Source organism: Mus caroli, chromosome 5 (genome assembly GCF_900094665.2).
Source record: "Mus caroli chromosome 5, CAROLI_EIJ_v1.1, whole genome shotgun sequence".
NCBI lineage: Eukaryota > Metazoa > Chordata > Mammalia > Rodentia > Muridae > Mus > Mus caroli.
In genome coordinates this window covers 24168102-24193470 of record NC_034574.1, presented here as the reverse complement: position 1 = coordinate 24193470, position 25369 = coordinate 24168102, and the positions used below count along the sequence as shown (strand labels likewise).

Sequence of the window (25369 nt, the reverse complement as noted above, 5' to 3'; positions counted from 1 at the left end):
TGGGAGTGGGTGGGTAGGGGAGTGGGGGGAGGGTATGGGGGACTTTTGGGATAGCATTGGAAATGTAAATGAGGAAAATACCTAATAAAAATAAATAAAAAAAAAAAAAAAGAAAAATAAATTCAGAGAAAGGCCATTGCCATAATATCTGATCCCAACTGCCATTCCTGTCCTCTTTTCAGGTGCTGTCTTCTTTGAACTGTCCTATCTTACTTTCCTGCTCTCTGCGATTCAGAGATTAATTAGAAAAGCCGACGACAAAAAAATCAGACCTGTCTGCTAATAGAGGATAGAAAGATCCTGAAGGTAGAAACTGGGAGTCCCTTTTTTTGGTTTGGGGTAGTATTCAGTTAATATTATATATTAAATCCCATGCTCAGTGTCTTTCACATAGTGAATTTTTTGCTGAATAAAAAACAAAATTAATAACTCCTAAAAAAAAAAAAAAAAAAAAAAGAAAAAGCAAGAAATTAATGGCAAATGCTTTTACCTCCTTGGGTTTGTTTTACTGTCAGTTTCAAATTTAATCTGGTACTGTAGTACACATAAATGGTGCAGACATTGTACAGGGGCAACAGTTAACATCTCCCATATAGAATCACTACCATATGAACAGACAGGCAATGCTTACTTTTATGAAAAAAGTGACAACACCCTTCTGTTTATGGTATTTGATATAAATGTCATTTTCTCCTATAAGAAAAGCTAATAGCAGCTGATCATCACTCATGGGTAATACTAGTTTGTATTATTTCTAGACTCTATGCATGGCAGGTGGTATAAAATTGGTTGGGCATATGTCCTTTAAACAATTATATTCTAAGGTCAAAGGTCTTTGTTAAAACACAATTTCAAATCTAAACATATCAAAAAAAAATGAAAGAAAGAAAAAAAAGAGCAAACTATTAGGATTTTAGATGTAGTTCAGTGGTACACTGCTTACCTAGCATGTACAAAGCTCTGGGTTCAATCTCTCTTTCACTTCCATATACATATACATCAAGAGAGCAAGAATCATCTACCAGAGCACATACTGCTCTCTATGTGGCAATGCACATAAATGGGCCTGCCTCCCTGACATACTGTCTTTGCTAGGGCCCATTAAATGTGGTAGCCAGACACAAGCAAGATTTCCTACCTCTTCCCCAGGAAGGTGCTTGAGACAGGGTCTTGTTAATTCACCTTCAACTCACTAGAGCTCAGGCTGGTTCCATGCTTGTAAATCATTCTGCCTCAGCAACCTGAGAGATCACTAGTGTGCATCATTTCATTTGGCTCCACAGAAATCTTTATTTTAATGTTTAAGCAAAATAAAATAGGTCGGGGTTAAAACAAAACAAAACAAAACAAAAAACCACCTCATGTAGCATTATTAAATTCAGATATTCCTAAGCCCCAAAGACTGTCATTCAAAATTATAAAACATACAGTAGGAACTATAAAAGTGACTTTATCTTCTAGTGTACACAAAACCTGGTATCTCACATTAAGGGAAATGTTACTAACAAAGATCTCAGAGCTTAATTACACATAGACAAGAAAGCATATATGCTACCATCTGGTTCAAATCCATGAACACTCACACAAGCATTCCAAGTCTGAAGTAGGTGAGACAGTTTATTCTAGATACCTAGAAAAGGTGCAAAATAGCCCATCTTCAAGGAAGGGCTCAGCAGTCAACTTTTAAGGTTTACTTAGAAATAGAGAGAAAAAGGTGATTAAAATAAATTGTGCAAACATGTATTACACCAATCTGCACAAATTATGAATTCAATGATGCATTAGGCCTGTATTCATGCAATCAAAACATTATCAGTTACTTTCACTGCTGCTAATGCTTATGCTTCTAAGTGAAATGTGTTGTAAAATCAGGCAGAATGGGCTGCAGAGAGACTCTCATGGACTTGTAGGATGAATAAGCAGTCCTTAATTAGCCCATCAGGTTAAGTGCAAGCATTAATGGGTCTTTCCTAAAGTCTAGCTTGACATCTTTCTCCAAACATGGCCAAGAAGAAAGTTCCATTAGCAATATTAATACAAGCTTAGTTGATCATTTTCATTCAATTAACTTCTTTCAATTAAACAGATAGCTTGACAAAAGCAGTGATAAAAGACCTGAAGGGACAGCTGATGACTCTCATGGAACATTAGTGTTTGAGAGGTCACTGGTATTAAACGGCCTGTAAATCTAGCATTCAATTTGGAAGATGCATTTCTTCTGCTCTCCTTTAACGAGCAATTTTAGCTGACTAGATGTGTTTGCAGCAGAAATTGCATGGGGGTCAGAGTCAAGCACCTTTTCCTGCTTTTTTTTTTTTCCTTTTTTAACCCTGTCACCCACTCCTCCCAGCATTCCAGCCATGGTACCCCATAACTTCTTTTTTTCCATGAATTCATTCTGGAGTAATTTATATACAGTATGCATCAAAACGGACTCATTCTACCTTTTTGATTCCATCTTAAAGATTAAAAATAATTTTTACCAAGAAAAAAAATCTGTTAATGAAAATAAAAATGAAAACATTTATTTTATTACTTTTTTTTTTTAGCTTGTCAAGGATAGCCTTAAGACATTTTACACACGTCTTCACTGTGAAAGCAAGGGTTTTATTTTTTGTTTTCTGCTGCAGCACTTATGTCAAAGTCAGAAGACTTCTGAGAGCCAGTTTTCTCTTTTCACTGTATATAATACAGGACTCAGCTCAGGTCTCCAGAATCGGTAGAAAGAACTTTTATTTACTGAGTCATTTCATCAGCACAAAAGCAGTACTTTTAAAATGAAACAGATATAAAGATAAAGACTTTTCTTAGAAGTTTTGTAAATTAAAATTATGCCTCCAAATTTCTCCTAAAAGAAACTAAACAAAACCAAGTCTGTGCTGGATACATTCTGACATGCCACATACCTTGAACAGCTGAACCCATCGCTTCTGTTCCATTTGTATGCACTGCTGCATCTCAGAATTAGTAGTGACCCCAATACTCTGAAATGCGGTGACATATTCTTCCCGAACTTCTGGCTTTGTTTCCGGGTATGCTAGCTTGATGATCCCCAAGCAGGCATCTCGAAGGCATCGTGACAGCAGGATTAACTCCTCCAGAGTGAAAGGCATCATGGATGATTGTCTCTGACCTACAACTAAAACAACCAATTTTCAACCATTTTCTTCCCCCAAATCAACATACACAGAAAAACTTAAAGAAGAAGAAGAAAAAAAAAAAAAAAAAAAAAAAAGGGTGGTGGTGGTGGTGGGTCCTCGAGAGCCTTTCAATTACCCTTAAAAGCTGACAGGCTATAAGGCCAGCAGCAAACCCATTTTTCAAAATTCTTACCTTCTATGGGGTCACCAAAAAATTCATTGTCATGTATGGAGATCAGCGAATGACTGAACAAGGAGCTGAAGAGGTAAAAGAGTGGGATGATTCGACTAGAATCTTCAAAAGACATGGGCGAGCCCCTTGATATCAACTGAAGCAATGGCACCATAGATCTGAGGAAGGGGCAGGGAAAAATCAAAATAGCTATTTTAAGGTGAGGCTTAGGAATTAAGACATCAGATAAGGCCGGGCGTGGTGGTGCACGCCTTTAGTCCCAGCACTTGGGAGGCAGAGGCAGGCAAATTTCTGTGTTCAAGTTCAAGGACAGCCAGGGCTACACAGAAACCAAAAAAAAAAAAAAAAAAAAAGAGAGAGAGACATCAGATAATATACTTAGTGAAAATAAATTTACATTAACAAACTACTTAGAAAGAAATCAGGGCTTACAAATACCAAATGGCACTCAATGCAGCTTATTTCATTTTCTCATTCCTGGTGGAGTGCTATTACCATGTTTATTGACCTGGTTTTATCAATAAATTTGTTAAAAAAAAAAAGGAAATGTTAACCTGGAGATAACACAAGTTAGTAACTGGCACCATAGAAGTCAAGAAAGCCCACCAGACCAACCTTTTTGATGTGTTCCTGTTCCTGCCATCTGTAGCAATAGGCAGTTACTGAGAGTGGACATAGTATCAAGCCAAAGCCCTGGAGTTTTAGATGAAAACTATCCCCTCTCCTTGGACTTCCATTTTACATAGGCCAACAAATATGGCAGGACAGAACATTTTACCTAGCCCTGCTTTCAGGTAGGTCTGTAACACCTCTATATTGCAGCCAAATTAGAACCTTCATCTTCCACTCTTCTTGGAGTCTTGTTTCTTCTGTCCATGTTTATAAGTGGCTCCCTTGTCTGCCACATAGATGGGTCTGTAGAAAACTTTATGTCTCTACTGTTTATCACAAGGTGTGATTGGTTCCTTTCTTTTTCATGGAAGTCTGTTATATGAAACACATAGCTCTTTCCAAACAAGAAAAGAAGGCACCGTGTCCCCTCTACAATGAGACTTGCAGGTCACTTCATAGGTATCTGTTATACCCCTCTTTACTTTCTGTCAATCTTTTTTTGGAGACAAGGTAGCCCTGGCTGTCTTGGAACTTATGAGTTCTACCTACCTCTGCTGGGATTAAAGGCCTGCACCATCACACCCAGTTCCCAAAAGTTTTATTTGGAAACAGGAGCAGGAGTGAAGCTGGAGAAATTAACACCATACATGCAGGAGCCTGCCTGTTCTTATCAGGAAGTGGAGGTACTGGGGTTTGGGTTGGTGAGTGAGGTAGATGCAGATGGGGCTCTGAATCTATCTGATGCTGCCTTCAGGAAAAGGTCTAGAATGAGAACAGGAACTCTATGCAGCTCACAACAATCTGTAACTTCACTCTCAGAGGATCCAATGCCCTCTTCCAGCCTCCTTGGGTACTGGCTCCTTGAGAGACAGAAATACTGTCCTACCTCACTACCAAAGCCAGGAAAGCTGAGAGCTGACTTAAGCATGTACAAGAGTGGTCTCGTCTCCTACTCAGTCCCATGAGAAGAGAATCCAGCATATTCTTTCTGACTGAGTCCTCACTGTGCTACCAGGCCACTTACAAAAATTTTCATAACACACACAAAAGTAATTAATTCACTGCCATATATTTTTATTGATATTAGTAAAGATGTGGTCCTAGCCCTTTAGATACCAGGCCTATCAATGCAGAGCCACAAAAATCACGTAAAACCAAAGAGCATATAGTATTTAAGGGAACAAGTGTTAACACAGTTGCTGAGTAGGCAGTGTTTTCTACATTTAAGCAGTGCTGAACCAGCACTGAAAAAAAAAATCACTCCTGCTCTGAATCCTGGTCCTTACATTACAATAAGTCACTACAAAATCACACAGGCAACAATTAATGCTGTAAACCAACATTAACTTTTTGTTCTCTCCTTAATTCCATGATGTGAGCAAAAAGAAGTTAATTATTCTGAGTTGAATGATGGAAAATAGAAGAGTGCACCCTGCAGTGTACCCTGCAGCCAGGGACAAATGAAACACAGGACAGTGAGAAACACCAACTCAAACATCCTTCTGAAAACAAATCAATCTCAAGAGACTTGGAAGCAAATAAAAAGTCTACAATTTAATGTGATGGGAACACCACCAAAAGCTGGTTAAATTACAGAAAATCAGTGGTACTTCATATGAATCCCTGACACCTCAGAATAAGGATTTGCACCTGTCTGTGGAGACTACGCCCTCCTCTCATTGAAGAGTTTTCAGCTTTTCCTGCTTTTGCATTGGCTCCTGTTACAGACACCCTGAGACCCTCCGTGCAGTGACCACAGTGGAATAGTACCTTTGGCAAATAGTGGCCTGTTTGCTGGTTGTCAGTTGTTTCAATTTTAGTAAGCCAGAAACTAAACTGTCTTGTTTCAACAGGAAATATAAGAAAGAACACAGTTGGAATAAAAACATGGCTTGCAAAACCTCTGCCCATGGGCTCAGCACTTGGGAGGCAAAGGCACGTGGATTTCTATGAATTTGAGGTCAGCCTTGTCTACAGAGTGTTCCAGGTCAGCTAGGGCCGTTACACAGAGAAACCTCATATAGAAACACAAAACAAAACAAACACACCAAAAACATCTGACGGCCCCTAGATTTGGTGGCTTAGGGTGAGGAAAAGAACACATCTCAGTTGGGTCTGGAACCTCTTGGCTACCTGATGAGACAATGAGGCAGACTCCCAAGTCTGATGTAGGTCTCCCAGATGAGCTAGTCCTGCTGTGAACTATCTTTAGACTAAATTTTCTGTCATTTTCAGAAAATCAGGTGTTTCATTTTTAATTTTGCTCCCGAAAGCAGTATGATAAAGTGTTAAGTGAGAATATATTAATACATTATTTATGTTCCTGAAAGGAAGTTATTTAATAAACTAAAGGAGCAACAAGAAATTCAAAATTCTCAACTGCCTTTTAAAAATTGCCTTTAAAAAACCTATATAACCTTATCCATTGTAAAATAGTATTAATAATTTAATGTAATTAACAGTATCATTTTTCTTTCACACATCATGACTCCATTTCCTCACCAAAAGACAAATGTCATAAACAAACAGCCAATTATCAAACAGACCAGTATTTCTGTTGCTAAGCTGGTGTACTCATAGGTCAATGATCATTTCCTGTTCTAATGATCTCCAATCTCCTCTTGCCCTAAGCAAACAGTTGTTCATGAAAGTCAAGGTCATGTCAGAAGGATTAAAATGTACCAAAACTTCTTATTTTAAATTGTCTAAGTATGTCTCTAACCTAGGTGTTTCTAGTCTGTTGATTCCAGATGAGTCACTCAGCCTTCACGAGTGTCACTAGCCACAGTGGGCTAAGAAAAACTCTCTTATTCACAAAAGAATCATTAAGATGAAATGAAAAACATAAAAGCATTAAAGGAAATTTCCCTACCACTAAGAGGAGGTTTTTCTGGATATAAGGGGTACACACCCATAATCCTAGTACTCCAGAAGCTAATGCAGGACTTTAAAGTTATAAGCTACTAGCCGCACAGTGAAACCCTGCTTGGTTTTTGCTTTATTTAAGAAAACAAAAACAAAAGGCCAGGGGAGCAGGAATTGGCAAGACGGTTTAGCAGTTAGTAACACTGGCTGCTCTTCCAAAGGACTGGGAGTTCAATATCCGGCACTCACAAGGCAGCCAACAACCATCAGCTTCGGGAGATTCAATGCCCTCTTCTGACCTCTACAGGCATAAGTTACACAAGCAGTACACAAACATGTATGCAGGTAAAGAAAAAACCCAGTGTCTGAAATTTTGAAAATAAACTTCTCTTCAGATATAGCCATGGTTTAGTAATGTTTACAGATAAGTTAACTGTAAAATTAGGTACTAATTTTTCTTTTAGGGGAGGGTGTATGTGTGTGAAATCCACCTTTCTATCATGACAGAACACGTGTGAGCAGTAATTAATTAGAACCCCTTCTTTAGGAACACTGTTCATGCCCTTAGGCTCAATCTGTAAGCCTATACAGCACTCACCCTGTGATCATCTGTGTTGTCATTGAAGAGATGAGAAACCAAAGATGCCTCAAAAACCTGGCATTGAAGGCTAAACTGTAGAGAAGCCTGAAAAGAAGAAAAACAGGACGAGTAAGAAATTATTCACTCAAATCATTACTTAGAAAAAAACAAGGCTATACAACTATAAAGACAGTACACGATTTAGAGAACTCATATTAATACTACAAAAGCTCACATCTGACATAGGTCCCATTGGTATAAAAAACAAAACAAAACAAAAAAAATCTAAAAAGATCCGTGTACCTCAACTGCAGGAAGGCCTGGCTCTCATCTACTGCCCTGAGACTGAGTCCAATATCTAGCAGCCCTGAGGATAAATGGCTGCTTTCACTCAAGCGTAGGCTGCCCTCTCCACAATATGGCTTACTAAAATACAGTAATATTTTGAATCTCAGCAGTTGAGAAGAAACACCAAGTATTCAAAGCCAGTCATGGCTACATGAGACCTTGTCTCATAAACTAACAAAACAAAAAACAAAAACAAACAACAAAAAAAATAAATTTTAAATCTAAAAATACAAATCCCATGTGAGATGAAACCAACAAAAAACACAGACTTATAATGATAGAAAAACATGTTGGTAAGACAGGAATTCAAATTATTTGAAACATGTTAGAACAAAGAAAATAACTGATTCAGTAAGCACAACAAAACACTGGTTTTTACAACGGAATTAAAGATTCAATAGGAATGATGATGTGATAAAGATTTACAGGCAGCACCATCAAGAGAAAAGAATGTTTACTTTAAATATCAACACAATAATCTCACACCCTTCCTATGGTTCCTCTGCTCCTGTCCCACACTGAGCCTAACATACAAAGCAAGAGGCGGAGAATCCAAATAACCATAAATCAGCGTGTGGCAGAGAAGCCCAGGGTTAATGCTGCCTTTCATGTCTTAGAACCAAACCACCTGCCCACAGACTTTTCAGATACCTCTTGTTCCTACTGTGGAAAAAATAGTAGTGTGTACCACAATTTATGCTAGTGTTTTAATTTATAATTTAGTTTTATTTAGTATTTTAATTATACAATAATTTATTAATTGACTAAATTTTGCAAGAGTGTTCATTTAAAAGCCCATAGGTGGGGTTGGAGAGGTGGTTCAGTGGTTAAGTACTTTACCATATACACCACATACAGACATTCAGTCAAAAATAAAATTTTGAGACTGGGAAGATGGTTCAGTGGGTAAGAGAACTGACTGCTCTTCCAGAGGTCCTGAGTTCAATTCCCAGCAACCACATGGTGGCTCACAATTACCCGAAATGAGATCTAATGCTCTCTTCTGGTGTGTCAGAAGACAGTTACATTGTACTCATATAAATAAAATAAATCTTAAAACAAACAAACAAACAAAAAACCATTGAAACCAGGGAAGAATATGGCCAGCCTGGTCTCCAAAGCAAGTTCTAGGACAACCAGGGCTCTGTTACACAGAGAAGCTCTGTCCCAAAAAGCCAAACAAACAAAAAGAATTCATGATCTCCCTCAGCAGATGCCTGAGAATTAGAATATTAAACCTGTTCACCAACACTGAACAATCACAAAATCTTGAAGTGGCAAGGCTCTATTAAGATTATCTGGCACAATTGCCCTTCACAACCTGCTTGTATCAGAAAGAAAAATCTTACCCATCTCAGTATTATAAACTTATAAAAATTTCTGTCAAAGGGTCAAAATGAAATGGTATCTACACTTGACTAACTCCACATTGAGAAACAACTGGGTGAGACTCAAAATTACACTGGGATATTTTAAAGAATCCTATAGAAGCAGTGAGAAATATCAAAACTTTGTATGTTGCCAGGCATGGAGGTTCATGCTTTTAATTCCAGAACTTGAGAGGTAGAAGCAAGTGGGTCTCTGAAAGTTTGAGGACAGGCTGGTGTACACAGAAAGTTCTAGACCAGCCAGGGATACATAGTAATGCGCTGTCTCAAAACAAACAAACAAACAAACAAACAAATTAAAAAATCCTTGAGACCAATTAAGCCTTTAAGCACATTGTCTCTTAGCACTATTATCCTCAAAAGGCCACTTTAAAAGACTACTAAATGAAAAAGATAAATTTAAAAAAGAGGTTGGGTATATGGTGGCTCATGCCTATAATTCTAACATCAGGGCAGAAGGCTTGACATCAAGTTTGATACCAGTCTAAGCTACACAGTGAGTTATAAGTCAGTCTGGGCTACAGTATGAGACTATGTTTCCAGAAAAGGAAATGGAAAAATTCATACTGTTGAAAATTAGAGCTAAATTAGGAATTAATCACACCTTGTATCTGAGATGTTACCATGCTTTCCAAAGGGCTAGTGAGATGACTCACTTGCCACTAAACCTGACAACCTGAGTTTAAACCCCAGGATCTACAAGCTGGAAAGAGAAATCTGACTCTTTGCTATAGGTTGTCTGTCTTTTTTCACAAGCACTATATTACCATACAATATATATTGCCAGTATCCCCAAATAAATAAGTAAGTAAACAAAAGGGAAAAAAAAAACCCACAAACTTTCTACATGAAAACATCCTAATGGGCATTATTTTTTTGTTTTATTTCTTTTAAATCAAAAATGATTCAATCAAGAATTTAAGTTACAATTTTAAAAAATTTTGAGTTTTATCTGAAAAGAAAAAAACAAAGTCAAAACAGAGATTAAACAAGGATTAAAGCATTAATCCTTGCTTTATGCTTACTTCACTTCATCCATTCAGAAATAATCAGAACTAATATCCTGCTGTTAAATATGCTTATGTATGCTTTTATACTAGATGTTCTTCCTAAACATCATTTTATAGCAATGCTACTAAGATTAACATCTTTCTGAAACACCATTTTAATGGCTACATAGTTCAAGTTATATTTAAGGTTAATTTTGAAATTCTTGAATTTATTCAATGGGGAATAATAAAACAAACTATTAGACATTTTAATTAAATTTCTAAATGTAATTTAGTTTAGGGATTTATTTCCAAGAGGTAAAGAAGTGACCTATTCTTTCTATGTACTGAGACAGATTATCGCATACTATATTCATTGTAACAACCTTGTATGCCCTGTAAGTTAATTAGGGAAAACCAACAATTTTATAAAGTCAGGTCAGTGCTTCTGGGACATATAAAAGCATGGAGATGAATACAGATGGGACAAGGCTTATACCCCAGGCATCTCTGGCCTCTTGAGAAGCCTCGTGGGCAGTCTCACAGAGTTTAGAAACATAGTACATCTGTAATCCTTCTTGTATGTAGGTGGAAATGCCATACTTTGCATTTTGCTGCTGAAGGTATCACTTCTTGGCAAAGAGATATTAAAATGAGATTCGTAACAATTCACCTCTGAGATAGGCAAATTCCTAATGTCCTGAGAAATAATAAAAAAATTTAAAACCATTCATTTTGAATAAGCTACTTAAAACGTTCACAGACAAACCAGAAGCTTAGGTATAGAAGAAAGTCTTTAAATACCCAGCTGTGTTAAATTGACAACTCAATACCAAACCCATAATCTGAACAGTTTCCCTTTGCAACCAATTGGCTTTCTTTTTATAAGATTAGTAGACTAAAAACACACTTTCCCATCCAAATTTGGCAAGTCACAGCTGAGCACTTGGGAGGCAGAGAAAAGAGTACTTTTGTGAGTTCCAGGCCAACCGGAGTTGCATGGGAATCTGCAAGCCTGGCTGGAGAACAAAACCCTAAGGGCTGAAAGATGGCTCAGATGTTAAAAGTACTTGCAGAGGACCTAAATTCAGATCCTAGCTCCAATTCCAGGGGATCAGATCCTTTTCTGGTTTCCATGGGCACCCTTCCCCCAAATAATTATAAACATAAATCAAGAGGAGTAAGCAGAAAAGGACAGTGTCTCAAACAATCAAAACATACACCCAGCCCCACCCCCCCCTTTAGTTGACTAGAGAGGTAGTGTTCACCACCCAGGTTATTGTCCATCCAACGATCCCAGGATTTACTACTTAACATTTTTATTTAATAAAAACTTTAAAGGAGGTGGCAATCCAAAATGACTCTGGTATACAATTCTTCCAAATTTACTTATGTTCATTTTTCATTTCTATTTCTATTAATTATTGTGTCTAACAATAAACTATTTGAAATTTGCTTAAACTCTATATGAATCCAAAATAGAATTGCTAATATGTTTAAAAGTTTATTAGTTTTGTATCATCTTCACTCATGAAATAGAATGCAAACTTTAAAGAATAAGGAGTTCACTAAACCTACTGATTATTCTGACAATATAATTTAAAAGACACAAAAAATAAAAGAAATAAAATGCCTCCAGTTATACTCTTACTGTTTTCTTTATAGTATTATTGTAGAAATGCTTATAAACTACACAACCAGTATATGATAATTAATGCTGCATATATAACAAAATGCAAAATATAGTTAGCAGTATAACTATTTACCCTAAATTATGAAAGGACAAGACGTGAACCTGTAACCCAAGAGCTAAAGAGTAGTCATTACCATGCAGTGTTTAGAAGTGTTAACAGTGTCGAGAAGACACAGGGCATATTACAATGATTAATAAACAAAAGATAAAATTAAGTGCACAGAGCGACAGAATCAAAGAAAATGAGCCAGTGATTAAGGGTGTTTAGGCAAAAGCATTCTGTAGGCAAAAGTAAAGTTAGAAAGGTAACTGATAATGCTTGAAGAAAAGATGATCCTGCAAGACAACAATGCAAAGAATGTGAAACTATCTTGAAAACAAATAGGATCCTCAGGTAAGCCTTACACCAGACTATGAAACTATTTCTGGTTTTGATAATCCATCTATCTAGCAAAAGATGGCCTAAAGACTTAAGTTCTGACAAAGTATGCTGACTCAATCTGCATAGGGCTCACGGAGGAAGATACATCCAACCTAATCCTTAGGGACAAGTGTGTTCAATGAGCTTCCTATGAGGAAGGGCTTGTTCTAATCTGCTGTCTGTGCACACAGACTACTCTGATTGAAGATTTGAGTTTACTTATGTACTTACACTGTGCAGTGGAGAGTAGTTCAAAGTTGGGGCACAGTGAAGTAAATGATGAGCCTATCCTTGTTCCTACTGTGATAAGGAAGAAAGCAAGTTTCTGAGAGATTGTATGGGATTCCTAGTGGACAGCTCAATTAAGTTACATATGACATGGATCTAGCAGTTCAATGAGATTTTCCAGCTCTATAGTTATTAATGAAAAAGAGAAATTTAAGAGCCAGAGTACCAGCTGAAGGAGAACTATAAAGGTAAACAGGAAAAGATGATTAGTAAAAACAGAAAAAAGAACCTGAGGAAAACTAAGCAAAAGAAGCAAACTACCACCAAAACGAATGAAAATATAGTATCTATGAAGGAGAGCATGTAAAAGAGGTCAGGACAATGTAAGGGGAACAGTCTTGAGTCCAGTCAAAGCAACCCTATTGTGCAGCAGGCCACTGTTCAAATGTTCTATACACTAAGGCAATGAGCCAGACTTTAGCAGAACAAAACCAAACTTCCCAATGCCAGACAGCACTCACTGAGACCTTTAATGAACTTACTAAGAACAAAGATAACTTGCATAATAGTATGCCACTCTTCTAGATCTGGTTTGCTTCTGCCCTCTGATGGGTGTTGCATTAATGTCAGGCTCTATAAAAGAGCATGGGTTGGGTTGGTAACTAGTGAATATAGCTGCCAGAAAGCTTCCCAAAGCTGTGTAAGCCCCCCTGAATCAGATCATTTTACACATCACGCTGCTCTGGTTGGAGTCGTTTTCTAGTCTGGGTACTAGCCTGATTCAGAAGCAGATACTTCCTGTATGTCTCCACAAGAAATACACACTAGGCCTATAAGACTATAGTTTGTTAAATGAGGCAGGCACGCTTGAGTAAGCTGATGGGGGGCCTGGTTGGCAACCTGGATATATCAAGAGAAGCAGCTGTGCAGACTGGATGGGCAGTGACATTCAAACAAAGGCCAGGAAGCTCTCATCTCAGTGCAGCACTTCTACAAACTTCCGTGCTGCTAGAAGTAGAAGGCTGGAGAACCTCATGTTTCTGCTGATACTGCCTCTCTAACTTTAGATCTCTGGACATTATGGTCCAACGCTACCTTTATAATTTAGTCAGATGGTATTTATTCATGTTTTAAAATAGCAAGGCCCAGTCTTCTGCAGTGGTGGCCACACCTTTAATTCTAGCACGAGACAGAGGCAGAGAAGCAGAGAGGCAGAGAGAGAGGCAGAGGCAGGAGGATCTCTGTAAGATTGAGGCCAGCCTGGACTATAGATTAAATTCCAGGACATCCCAGGGCTATACAGAGAATCCCGTCTCAAAGGAAAAGAAAATAGATGACCTGATAGCAAAACAGCATAAAACTAGAGTTAAAAGTTCTCCCTACCTCTGACACATTCCAGCTAGCTATCACTTTACTGAGTTTTTGTAGGTACAGTCAACCTCTTTATATAAACATAGAATAATACAGTAATCTTTTTCTTCAATTTTTTGCAGAACTGTGTCCTTATGTTCAGAATTGTAGCCTTTTTCTTCATAACCATGCTTGTCTCAGAAATCTCTACCAGTGTAAAAAGGTCCACCATAGCCTTTGCAATTGTGATGACCAATGCTAAATGGAAATTAAAGCCATCAATCCCAGCTCTGAAAATAGAAAATACTCAAAAAACAAACAAAACAACACCCCCGCACCCCCGAAAAAAAGATGGAAAGCAGTTGAAGTCCCTAAGTCCATTTGCTGTTTCACCAGCTGCAAAAAAATGATCTAAATTTAAAATTTACTTTAAAATGTAAAGCCGTCTTTTCTGTTATGTTTAAAACATAAAAAAGTCCTGACATAGTAGCTCCAAGGCACAGACTGTACTCATAGAACTGACCGAACACAGAAAGTGGCTTTACCCTTTAAACGCTTTCGGAATTATGCATAACCAAGGCATATGTCCAAAAATTACCAACCAAAGCAAGGTTTGTGTCCTAATCCAGGTGAGGAGCCTTTGGGTCTCACAACTTCTCTACTAAAATTGACTACAAGGAGTGAATGACTCCTATAGCAAAGAGCCCAGGTGACAGGCCCCATTTAAAAACTTACACTTTTTTTTTTTTTTGAAAAATCTCAAGCAAGTTTCTTTCCTTGTTTTTCTTTTCTTTTTGTTGTTGTTTTGAGACAGGGTTTCTCTGTATAGACTAGGATGGCCTTAAATTCACAGAGATCTATCTACCTCTGTCTGCCAAGTGCTAGGATTAAAGACATGCAGTACCACCACCACCAAATGCTAGATGTGTCTTAGATTTTTTTTTTTTTTTACCGACTATAGTAATTTGCCATAGGTGTCATGGACTAAAACACAATGAAAAAAATCTAAAAAGAAAATTCAACCTTCTGGCACTATGTACAAATCTAAATTTTAAAATGGATGTTGAGGTCTAAACACTCATATGCAAGACACTACTACAAGTAAAGTTAGCTGAACTAACTTGCTACTGTATCTCACACAGCTCCAGGAAGGATATATAATAATAAACGGTTCCAAAAAGAAACCACGATCTCATTTTTATAAAAGGTTTGGCAACTCTAATATCCTGTGTGCTCTTCTTTAAGAAAACAGATAAAGAGGCCACCGTTCACATTTCACGCATCACAGAGAGATGGCACGCTCCCCAACCTGTGCACACCACCCCAAGAGACCTGCCTGACTTTGGGCACCATCATTCGGTGCTGCACCATCAATGTGTGGCAGATAGAAGCCATCCTTGTGAAGACCTCTTCACTGGCCGAGTCCCTCCACACCAGGTTCAGCAGGGTGTTGGTTTGCTGCTTCGTATCTAGTTTTCTCAGACACTCTTCAGTAATATATGGGGCTGACACCCTGCCATCCTCCTAAAGACAACAGAAAAATGAGTCTGAGTGAGTGAAGTGCTACTGCAACTTGCCTACCCAGCTTTAGCAGGTATATGATAGTGCAGACCTTTAATCCCACTTGGGAGGCAGCATCAGGGAGATCTCCACAAAGTTTAGAGACAACCAGAACTACACAGTGAAATCCTATGTCCTTTCCTAAGCCCCTTAAAAAGTTATGTGTGGTGCCCCATACCTGTTTTTCCAGGTCTTAGGAGTCAGAAACAGGGTAAGTCTGTGCAAGTGCAAGGTCAGCCTGGGCTATATAGTGAGTTCTAGGTCAGCTAGCACTACAAACTGAGATCCTGTCTTTAAAAATATTTTGAAAAGGGGTTGGAGAGAGAAGTCTGTTAAAAGGACTGGCTGCTCTTTCAGAGGACCTGGGTTCAATTCCTAGCACCCACATGATGGTTCACAACTATCTGTAACTTCAGTCCTCAGGGCATAGAACACCTGCTTTTGACCTCTGAGGGCACTGGATCCATGTGGTACACAGACAGACATGTAGGCAAAAGAACCCAAACAAACAAACAAGGCAGCTAAAAAATCTGGCCCAGAAATGAATGGTTCTTGGCTTATTTATAATTGAACGATTAGTTCTCAACCTAAATGTGATGAGTATAGGAAGAAAGAATGATCTCTAGGACAGGAGAAAGAGAAGAGGAATCAAAGTATAAAACTTGTAAGAGTCCCCACCCCACTTCCAGTTATTGTGTACTATGGGGAAGGGAAGACCTAAAGTGAACTATCAGTTTCCATGTATAATTTCCATGTATCTTTTCCCATACATGAAAACAGTAACAAAACAAGTATTAAAGACCAGTAAGGCAGGAAACTTATATATGCTTATGTTCCTAAATTTTGGCCTCGGCCTACTGGAAGAGCTTTCTGTAACAAAGCCTATACCTACATCTTAGCAGATAGGAAACAGACTGTATTCAATGTTACTTCCTCAGCCTCTCAGAGGGAGCTGATGGTGGTGATGCAATGCTGAGGAAGCTACTTGAGCTGCAAGTACAACATTTACTTCTCTTACTTCCATTGGAAACCTGAGCCACTCAGGTTGATTTTGGATTGGAATTAGATTTAGAAATACGGTTTTAAAGGGTCAGGGGCCGACCAGTTTAGCTTAACAGGCTGCTTGCTCCCCTGGCTGTAGAACTAAGACTGAGAAGCTAGAAGAGTACATCTAGTACAGTGGCTTACAGGGCTGTTGGGTTGGTCAGTCTCCTCATTATCGTCCTCAGAGTCACTGGTGGAATCAGGATGGCCTGTACCAGTGGGTGAAGCAGGTAGCTGAGAGAGGAAGGTCTGAAGCACTCGCAGATAAACCAGGAGACCATCCTCAGAGAGTGCTCCTTTGAAAGACAATCAGCATGTTACTTCAGACAGTTTGGCATCACTTTCTTCATCCAGAAAACAGACCTTACTGTTTTAATCATATTCAAACTGCTGTAATTATGCAATGTATTTTATTTTTGTCTCCAGGAACCTAAGACTCAAAGCACCAGCAGGATCTCTGGTCACTCCTGTAGCTCCTTCTGGAAAACACCCACTGATTTCTTGCTAGAAGTTACTNAAGGCTTAAAAAACCTAAAGGTGGGGCTACTACCTAGACAGTTAAAGTGATGAACATGCTAGACTCTTAATTTTAAGGTGAAGCCCAGCTTCTATGGAGAGGTGATTAGAAGGGCTACTAAAACTAGAACAAGGTTCTGAGCCCTGTGCAAGTGTTTAAGCTCCACAGAGGCCCCTCAGATCTTGACTAGTATATCCTCACTGCTGTTGTCGGTTGTAATATAATGCTCAACGTGCTTCTCAGACTCAGATAGTTTACTAACCTACGAGGTTGGAGGAAGGGGTTGTAGGAACCCCAATTTTTATTACTTGGTCAGGAGGAACACAGGTAACAACTCATTTTGTGCATCAAAGTCTAAAGTGCAGGCAGTTTCATGAGACTCAGCCTAAACTTTTCGTATATGTCCCTCTCTCTAAACAGCCTCAGCAACCAAACTTCTGAGGGTTGAAGGGATAACCGACATCTTGCATTGTGGTCACAGAAATGCGTCATATAAACTAGAAAAACACCCTGAATTTTCAAGAGTTCTACCAATTTGTGAAATTCTTGCTAAAATGACTCAGCTGCTCAGCTGCCTTTACAGGAGTTAGGAGAGATATATCTTATATTTCATACCTAAATAATTCTCGCCAACAGTTAAAACAAAATAGAAGAGCCATGGCACTCCACTACACCGTTTTGAACTTTGACTCTCAAGTAACAACAATGCATTGAGAAAGGGCTCATAAGGGAATACAGTTTGTGCATCTGCAAAGGCCGGAATGACGAAATGAAAAATTTGATCGGTAAAAGGTGCTCCCAGAAACTCCTCTGTGAAGGCTGAGAAAACTTGATGCCTGGAAAAGAAAAGGGATTTCAAGAGAATCAACATAGTCTACCCATCAAATCAATCACAGGTAAAAAAATCATTTCCCCATGTCTTTCTAAGTAAATCATCTATATTCTAAATCAATAAAGCAAATCATTCAGTAGAGGCTAGAATCTGATTTATATCTTCTCTATTAAGATAAATTTTTCCCTATGACAGGTTCTAAAGAACAGGAAATAAATAACCAGATCATCAGAATTAAAATTTATGTCAGATACAGGTAAGACAGAGAAAAGTATACTACATACTGTGAGCCATGACATACTAATAAAATATCTAACTGCCCAGTAATTGTTCACCCACCTTGAGGCTTCAGGACAGGAGCTATACGTAAAGTGCAATGGTTTTAGGACATTCTCCAGCAAAATTTTTGCTATAGGAACTCGAGATAAATCAGAATATTCAATACTTGATGGAAGCTTGCTATTAATCAACAAGTAGAGAGATCTATAATATCCTAAAAGAAAGTGGAAATTGTCTTTATTACAATAGAGAAATACTTAAGAAATTTAAGCACATTTATTTTGGGAGGTCTAGGGAACAATGTAGAAAGAATCTGTTCTTCTGCCTTGTTGAACCCAGAAATTGAATTCAGATCATCAAGTTTTTGGCAGAAAGTACCTTTACCCACTGAGCTATCTCAACTGTTAGCACCAATTTTAAATGTCTTTATAAGGTTAGATGGGTAAAAAGAGGAGGAAGGGACAGTCTCATTTTGTAGTTCAGTCTGGAATCAAATTCACAACATCCTCCTTCTTCAGTCTCCCGAGTGCTACCATGACAGGGGTGAACCACCACATCCTGCCACCCTTATTTTGCTGAGACCTGAATGACACATAAACTCCCACGCTCACTGCTCAGTTAACTACTAAAAGTGAATTAACTGTACTTTTTCTTTTTTTAGTTTTAAGATTAACTTATTTTATGTCTATGAGTACACTGTAGCTGTCTTCAGACACACCTGAAGAGGACATCAGATCCTATTACAGATGGTTGTGAGCCACCATGTGGTTGCTGGGAATTGAACTCAGGACCTCTGGAAGAACAGTCAGTGCTCTTAACCACTGAGACATCTTTCCAGACCTTAACTGTACTTCTTAATGTCTGGGTGGCTATCATAAGACTGTCTCAAAAATCAAAACCAAAAAGAGAATGGTTCAGAGCCACTCCAATCCTGCCTGGTACACACTGATCACCAGTGGAATCACAAGCAAGCCTGGGGAGGGGTCAGTTTTACTGTAAAACTGAACTAATCTTTATGAAAAATGGTGTAAAACTTTGTGTATATTAAGCACAGTAGCGAAGGGCATGTCTAGAGTGCTGTATCAGAATACACAGTATCGCTGAGTATGAAGCTCCAATGTACAGAACAGTAACACCATACAGTAATTTTTTAAAACAATTGAAAAAAAGCTATGCCACTACACACAATAGAAGGGGCAGTTTTGGTGGAAGATTTTTAAATCATTTTTTATTTTTAGAAATATCTCCAAGAAGGCACAGCTCGTGGTTATCCTCCTAATAGTTTTAGAAAACAGGAAAAGTAAAATTCGCATCAAATGCTTATCCTGAACTGAACATATATCAGTTCATTCAAGCTCACTGCCATGATCAATCTACTTCCTAGAAAACCAAACTCTATAAATTTCACTATAGTTTTTACTGCATCAGTACTTTTCTGAAATTTTTAATAAGCCAAGTTTTGGACTGTTTATATTTACTAAGCTAAGCAAACAGTAAAAATGTGCAGTTTTAATCTATATCGGCTAGAGTGTATGTATATCAAAGCAAACTTTATCATACTTTTAAAAGTAACTCAACTTCTAAGAACAAACAACCAGCTCCTTTTAGGATTAATGGATGAACTTGTTTGTTTTTTCTAAAACAAAGAATAATTAAGTAGAGACAGTGAAAACGCTTCTGCATTTTCAGAGGCTGCTGTCACTCACCGGCACACACAGCTTCTATTCTGACGATCGTAGTATCTTGATCAGAGCAGTACCATTCCTCAAGAGCACACAAACCTGGCCATGCCTCCACAATGATGCCCACCTCCACAGGTCTGCCTCCCCACTTACCACTGTGAACCATGTAGTGCAAAATTTGTTCAATCACTGACACCACATAGCTAGAATCTTGTAAAACAGGCAAGTATGTATTCTCAGATGTAAACACCTCAAGCATTCGCATTGGAAGTGCAACATTCAAACTGTCATCACTACAGTTTTGCAGCAACCTGTAAAACCAAATTCAAACACTTACTAGAAAGCCGGGGTTGGCAGTTTCCCTGACTCCTCCAGGATGAGATTGTGAGCCATTGCGCCACTGCCAGGGTCTCTGAAAACAGGCAGGGCTCATGAAACTATGTTCATGATTTCTCCTTAATTAAGCAATTCTTCCTTCTGTCACATCATGGTTAATTCCTCAAGACCAGGTAAGATTTTTTTTTCCCAACTGCTACATTCAATCTGTTTAATCTATTTTTCTCTGTGGATGATCCTGCCACTCCACACTCCACTGCTACATCAGACTAAGGGTGCCAATGAGGGAAAAATTAATACCTGAGATAGCTCTAAACCAGCTCCTAGGAGCAGAGCCATGGCTCCCACCAAGTACCAAACAGTACTTGCAAGTATTAAACAAGTACAAAGCAAAGGTTTCACTCAGGAAGAGAAAGCAGACACAAACAATTCAGTCCTATCAAGGCTGACGTTATCCTATTCATTTAAATGGCTCTACTGAAAACTCACATGTATTTTCAACTCTGCTTCACCAGAACCCTAGGCCTCACCACTGCCTGTTCTGATTATCCTGTAGCCCCTACCTTTCAGATTCACCCCCACTACACTGCAGTCATCTGCAGCACATCACTGAAGCACATAGTGGAGGAAGTGTTGGAGGGTGCAGTTCTGGGTGTAGATAGAAATGGTGCTCTGTAATTACAGATTCTGTCTGTGATTCTAATGCAGGAACCTGAGAAAGGAATGAGCATTTCACCCGGTGCCCACTGCTGAGATGCTACTGGGCCCATCAACCCAGGTGCCTGGCCTCTCTGCATTTAGGCAACAACAATCTTTACCATTTTCACAGATTAATCATAATATTGCTGTTTGTAGAACCATCCTTTTTTCTCGAACTGCATGTGGAAGTATCTGGGGACTAAAAGCACATAGTGGTGCACACCTTTATTAACTCTAGGGCCACCCTGATCTATATAGTCAGTCTCAAAAAAACAAGCCAATGAAAAAGAACTGCTGACTTAAGACAATAGGAAATGAGCACCTGGTACAACATTTTTTTTTCTACTTTTATATTGACAATTTTAGGAGAAAATTTCCTTTGACTCCCTACTTGTTCATATAAAGGCAAGATGCTTAAAAATCTGCAATGGCTCTGACCTCTGATCTCCTCACCACCACCTTCCCATTAGGCTACCTCATATCTGCTCTTATCTTTTTAAATCCCCCCAATACTTACTAACATCTACATCTTCCTACAAAGGTATCTACACTGTACTAAGGTAGGAAAGACTGCTTAAGATTCAAGGCCAGCCTGGGCTGAAACAAACAAACCAACCAACCAACCAACCAAATAGAAAACCATAGCTAGAGGACAGCTCGTAGGAAAACTGATTTGGGGCTAGAGAGATGACTCAGTGGGTATTAGTGCTGGCCTCTCTTCCAGAAGACTGGGGTTCAGTTCCAAGTATACACATGATAGCTCACCTCTATAAGTAAGCCCAGTTACAAGAGATCTCACATCCTTTTCTGGTCTCTGTGTACACCAGGGATGTGTGTGTGTGTGTATGTATGTGTGGTACACACATCAAAACACCCATACACATTAAAAAAACAAACAAACAAATAAACAAAAAACCTGCTTCCTAAAGCATGTAAACCCTAAAGATATCTCACACATTCTTTAACTTTCCAACTATGACAAAACTTACCTGCAACACAGGCTCATCAACCTCTTTATTTGAAATAAGCATGTCAGTCTCTCTGATCCATCCAATTGCTTGACAAACAGAGAGCTGTGTTTAATTAAGTTCTGATAAAGCCATATCTGTAAGAGTACAACATAAAAATACAACCATTTACTCTATAAACATTTGCTTGCTTATTCAGATAATACTAAAAATGTATTTACATAGTTTCCACACTTAAATCTAATCGAAACTTGATAAGGAACAAGTTCTCTAAGTCAAGATATTCTTAGCATGACATCAATATTAATTTGCATTATTATGTTAGTCTCTAAACAAAGAATACACAATGCTCACTCTACTTGAAACAATAATTTACATGCAAAAGTAAGTAATCCACCAGAAGAACACTTGGAAAATATAGAACTAATCTGAAGTTGCCTAAACTCCTGCCCTTCCTGTGTGTAGGCCTGCAGTTTCTTTCAGCATCCTTTCTTTTGGTTTTCTTTCTCTAACTCCATGTATAACTTTTTGGGGTTTTGTTGTTTTTTTATTATACACACTGATTTTCTAAAGGGAAATTTATCCCACATACTCCTCATGAGAAGGCAATCAATCACATGGCCTCAGTCCAAGGACAATCACATAACTGAGTTGGTCTGAGGTGTCCACTCTTTTAGAGACAATTACTGCCCTGTGAGTTTGGTAAAGTAGAATGTCAGATTCTGACAATGTGTTTACAAGGCTTGCCTGTAACCAGTGCTCACGTGGCTACCACAAATGATTCTGAAAACTCTTATATATTTATAGTGCTGGGATCACAGGCATTCATCACCACATCTGGTTAAAACTCACTTTTCTTTTATGAACTGTGTTTTGACAACATTTTTCTCTACTCGGGATTTGCTTTACATGTGCCTGGGGTTTCACAGCCAGCTTCTAAAGCAGATCTGATCACATCACAGAATAGTCCTCATACACAAAGGTACTCTGGAGAAATTCCGAACACCTTCACGTTTTCTGCTCCTTGGCAATGTTTGTTTGTTTTTATCAAACTAATAAAATTTATTTTAAAATATACAACTCACAATATTAACTTTTTTTTTTTTGGGGGGGGGGGGGTTTCGAGACAGGGTTTCTCTGTGTAGCCCTGGCTGTCGTGGAACTCACTTTGTAGACCAGGCTGGCCTCGAACTCAGAAATCCGCCTGTCTCTGCCTCCCGAGTGCTGGGATTAAAGGCGTGTGCCACCACGCCTGGCTAACATTTTTTTTAAGTCATAAAAATAATTTATAATAGATAAATGCCTCTTAAATATACACAATGTCTTCTGAAGCTAAAAATAATATGCACTCAACCAGTTTTTAAAATCTAATTGGAACATTTAACATGATAGAAGTAGAAAAAAATCTCTTATGACGTCCTTTATGAAAAGAAAACGTTCCATCTCCAAGCGAGAATACACAGTGTAACTGTGGCTTTATAGAAGGGTAGTGTTCCTTCTGTTTCTATTTTGTGGAATAGTTTGAAGAGTATTGGTATTAGGTCTTCTTTGAAGGTCTGATAGAATTCTGCACTAAATACATTTGGTCCTGGGCTTTTGTTGGCTGGGAGACTTTTAATGACTGCTTCTATTTTTTTTTTTAAGCGGTTATAGAACTGTTTAGACGGTTTATCTGATTCGGATTTAACTTAGGTATTTGGTATCTGTCTAAAAAACTGTCCACTTCATCCAGATTTTCCAGTTTTGTTGAATATAGGCTTTTGTAGTAGGATCTGATGATTTTTTGAATTTCCTGTTTGTTATATCTCCCTTTGCATTTCTGATTTTGTTAATTAGGATACTGTCTCTGTTAGTCTGGCTAAGGGTTCATCTATCTTGTTGATTTTCTCAAAGAACCAGCTCCTGGTTTGGTTGATTCTTTGTACAGTTCTGTTTCTGCTTGGCTGATTTTAGCTCTGTGTTTATTTCCTGCTGCCTACTCTTCTTGGGTGTATTTGCTTCTTTTTGTTCTAGACCTTTCAGGTGTGCTGTTAAGCTCCAAGTGTATGCCCTCTCTAGTTTCTTTTTGGAGGCATTCAGAGCTGAGTTTTCCTCTTAGCACTACTTTCATTGTATACCATAACTTTGGGTATGTTGTGGCTTCATTTTCATTAAACTCTAAAAAGTCTTTAATTTCTTTATTTCTTCCTTGATCAAGTTATCATTGAGTAGGGCACTGTTCAGCTTTCATGCATATGTGAGCTTTCTGTTGTTTTTGTTGCTATTGAAGACTAGCCTTATTCCGTGGTGATCTGATAGGATGCATGAGATTATTTCAATCTTCTTGTATCTGTTGAGGCCTGTCTTATGGTCAGTTTTGGAGAAGGTACCATGAGGTGCTGAAGGTACATTCTTTTGTTTTAGGATGAAATGTTCTATAGATTTCTGTTAAATCCATTTGGTCCATTAACTTCTGTTAGTTTCACTGTGTCTCTGTTTAGTTTGTTACCATGATGTACTGGCTAGTTTTGTGTCAACACAGCTGGAGTTATCACAGAGAATGGAGCTTCAGTTGAGGAAATGTCTCCATGAGATCCAGCTGTGGGGCATTTTCTCAATTAGTAATCAAGGGTTTCAGGCCCCTTGTGGGTGGGACCATCTCTGGGCTGGTAGTCTTGGTTCTAGAAGAGAGCAGGCTGAGCAAGCCAGGGAAAGCAAGCCAGTAAAGAACATCCCTCCCATGGCCTCTGCATCAGCTCCTGCTCCTTGACCTGCTTGAGTTCGAATCCTGACTTCTTTCAGCGATGAACAGCAATGTGGAAATGTAAGCTGAATAAACCCTTTCCTCCCCAACTGCTTCTTGGTCATGATGTTTGTGTAGGAATAGAAACCCTGACTAAGACACATGATCTGTCCATTGATGAGAGTGGAGTGTTAAATTCTCCCACTTTTACTGTGTGAGGTGCAATGTGTGCCTTGAACTTTAGTAAGGTTTCTTTCTTTCTTTCTTTTTTTTTTTTTTTTTGAGACTGGGTTTCTCTGTGTAGCCCTTGCTGTCCTTGAGCTCAGAAATCCACCTGCCTCTGCCTCCCAAGTGCTGGGATTAAAGGCATGTGCCACCACGGCCCTGCAAGGTTTCTTTTATGAACGTGGCTGCCCTTGCATTAGGAGCACAGACGTAAAGAATTTAGAGTTCTTCTTGGTGATTTTTCCTTTGATGAATATGAAGTGTCTTTCCTTATCTTTTTTGATAACTTCTGGTTGAAAGTTGATTTTACTCGACATCAGAATGGCTACTCCAGCTTGTTTCCTGGGACCACTTGCTTGGAAAATCGATTTCCAGCCTGTTACTCTGAGGTTGTGTCTGTCTTTGTCACTGAGGTGCATTTCCTGTATGCAGCAAAATGCTGGGTCCTGATTACATATCCAGTCTATTATTCTATGTCTTTTTATTGGGGGAATTGAGTCCATTGATGTTAAGAGATATTAAGGGACAGTGATTGTTGCTTCCTGCCATTCTTGATGTTATTTTTATGTTTGTGTGGCTATCTTCTTTTGAGTTTGTTGAAAGAAGATTATTTTCTTGCTTTTTCTAGGGTGTAGTTTCTACCCTTGTGTTTGCGTTTTCTATTATCCCTTGTAGTGCTGGATTTGTGGAAAGATATT

General features: G+C 38.5%; 1 protein-coding gene across 1 annotated transcript in view; it reads right to left on the bottom strand.

Moving 5' to 3' along the window:
- Ube3c (ubiquitin protein ligase E3C) overlaps nt 1-25369 on the bottom strand; it is a 109793-nt gene that overhangs the window by 59455 nt on the left and 24969 nt on the right. Inside the window, exons 5-13 of the mRNA XM_021162266.2 lie at nt 21746-21861; nt 19875-20032; nt 18100-18253; nt 17544-17764; nt 16556-16707; nt 15144-15331; nt 7409-7495; nt 3334-3491; nt 2907-3139 (exon numbers count right to left, since the gene is read on the bottom strand). Coding sequence (XP_021017925.1) covers nt 2907-3139; nt 3334-3491; nt 7409-7495; nt 15144-15331; nt 16556-16707; nt 17544-17764; nt 18100-18253; nt 19875-20032; nt 21746-21861 — 1467 coding nt within the window. The remainder of the gene's footprint in view (nt 1-2906; nt 3140-3333; nt 3492-7408; nt 7496-15143; nt 15332-16555; nt 16708-17543; nt 17765-18099; nt 18254-19874; nt 20033-21745; nt 21862-25369) is intronic.